The sequence below is a fragment of the Pteropus medius genome, unplaced genomic scaffold (genome assembly GCF_902729225.1).
Source record: "Pteropus medius unplaced genomic scaffold, Ma_sr-lr_union100, whole genome shotgun sequence".
NCBI classification, from domain to species: Eukaryota; Metazoa; Chordata; class Mammalia; order Chiroptera; family Pteropodidae; genus Pteropus; species Pteropus medius.
Genome location: NW_024349798.1, coordinates 2059167 through 2060433, shown reverse-complemented (window position 1 = coordinate 2060433; position 1267 = coordinate 2059167). Strand labels below are relative to the sequence as shown.

Sequence of the window (1267 nt, the reverse complement as noted above, 5' to 3'; positions counted from 1 at the left end):
AGGATTTAATGTAAAGGTGGCTCTAGACACAGGGTAAAGTATCCCCATGGCGGTCGGGGTGACTCAGGGTCTGGGTGTAAGGGCTTCTCTCTTGTCTACCCTACCTTTCCTGTCTGCCTGGCGCTCCCACCTCGCCCACCTTCTGGAATCCAAGGCAGCCGCCAGTCTGGCTCCATTCTGACCCCCAAACCCAGCCTGGCTTTAGGCTTCGTCCCTCCCACGCTTCAGTGTCTGGCCCTGACCCCAGCACACTCAGGGCTGTCTCACCTTCAGGTTCCTCGAGGACCCAATAGGAGGGGGCCATGAAGGGGCAGCCACAGCCAGAGAGCAACTGGCCTCCACACACAGCAAGAAAACAGGTTCAACGAGCATTTATTGAGCCCTGCTGTGTGCCTGCTGTGTGGCCCCCTGTGGTGTCAGTGCCACTGCCCCTCCATAGCTCTGCAAAGCTGGGCTCCTCCTGAACTGTCCAGCTGGCTCAGAGGTCCCCAGGCTTTCAGTGGCCGATGTCCAAGTTTTCCCTGGCGTCCCAGCTGCCATCCGAGAGGGCTCTGCGTGTGATGGGGGCAAGAGTCAGGAGTTGTTTTCCCAAAGTCGCTCCAGGGAGCCCTGTGTATTCCCACAGGCCACGCCAGCCCCATCGCCAGGACCCTGAGACCCAGGCAGCAGTGGACAGGGCAGGCCCGGTGTCTCCCACGCAGGCCAGCTGAGTTCAGGGCATACAGGCCAGGTTTCCACAGCTGCCTGACCAGTGGTCTTGTGTCAGGGGGCTGGTGCCAACGACAGCCTGAGGCCCGGGGGCAGATCGGGCCTCAGTCACACCCAGTGCCCGAGGACCCAGCACTGGCGATTCAGCTCTGGGGCCTCCTGTGCAGAGCTTCGGGGCCAGGAGTCTCCCACGTGTGGCTGGTGTCCTGCCAAGAGACAAGGTGGTCAGTGCCGACAGCTGCCTTCCTCCACCCATACCCCATCTGCCCACTGCCTCGCCAGCTCACTCCCACCCCCCACCTGCCCACACATCCATTACCCACTCCTACTTGGCAGGCCTTCCACCTACCTACCCTCCAGCACTCCTACCCACTACAACCAGCTCGCGACCCACTGTCCCACTCACCGGCTCCCCATCCGGCTGCCTGCACACCCACCTTCCCATGCCACCCTACGCCCCATCTACCAACCAGTTCCCCAACTCCTAGACATACATCTGCCAGCATCTGCTGCATTCACGTAACACCCGCCAATATATCCACCATTCTACTCGCATATC

At 61.1% G+C, this 1267-nt stretch overlaps 1 protein-coding gene across 4 annotated transcripts in view; it reads right to left on the bottom strand.

Moving 5' to 3' along the window:
- Nucleotides 1–294: 294 nt before the first annotated feature.
- GSG1L (GSG1 like) overlaps nucleotides 295–1267 on the bottom strand; it is a 182881-nt gene continuing 181908 nt past the window's right edge. For 2 of the 4 annotated variants that reach the window (XM_039884680.1, XM_039884683.1), the window contains one exon: nucleotides 295–914. In XM_039884680.1, the coding sequence (XP_039740614.1) occupies nucleotides 817–914 (98 nt within the window). In that variant the 3' untranslated portion in view covers nucleotides 295–816. The remainder of the gene's footprint in view (nucleotides 915–1267) is intronic. The other 2 variants (XM_039884682.1, XM_039884681.1) reach the window with 1 other exon arrangement.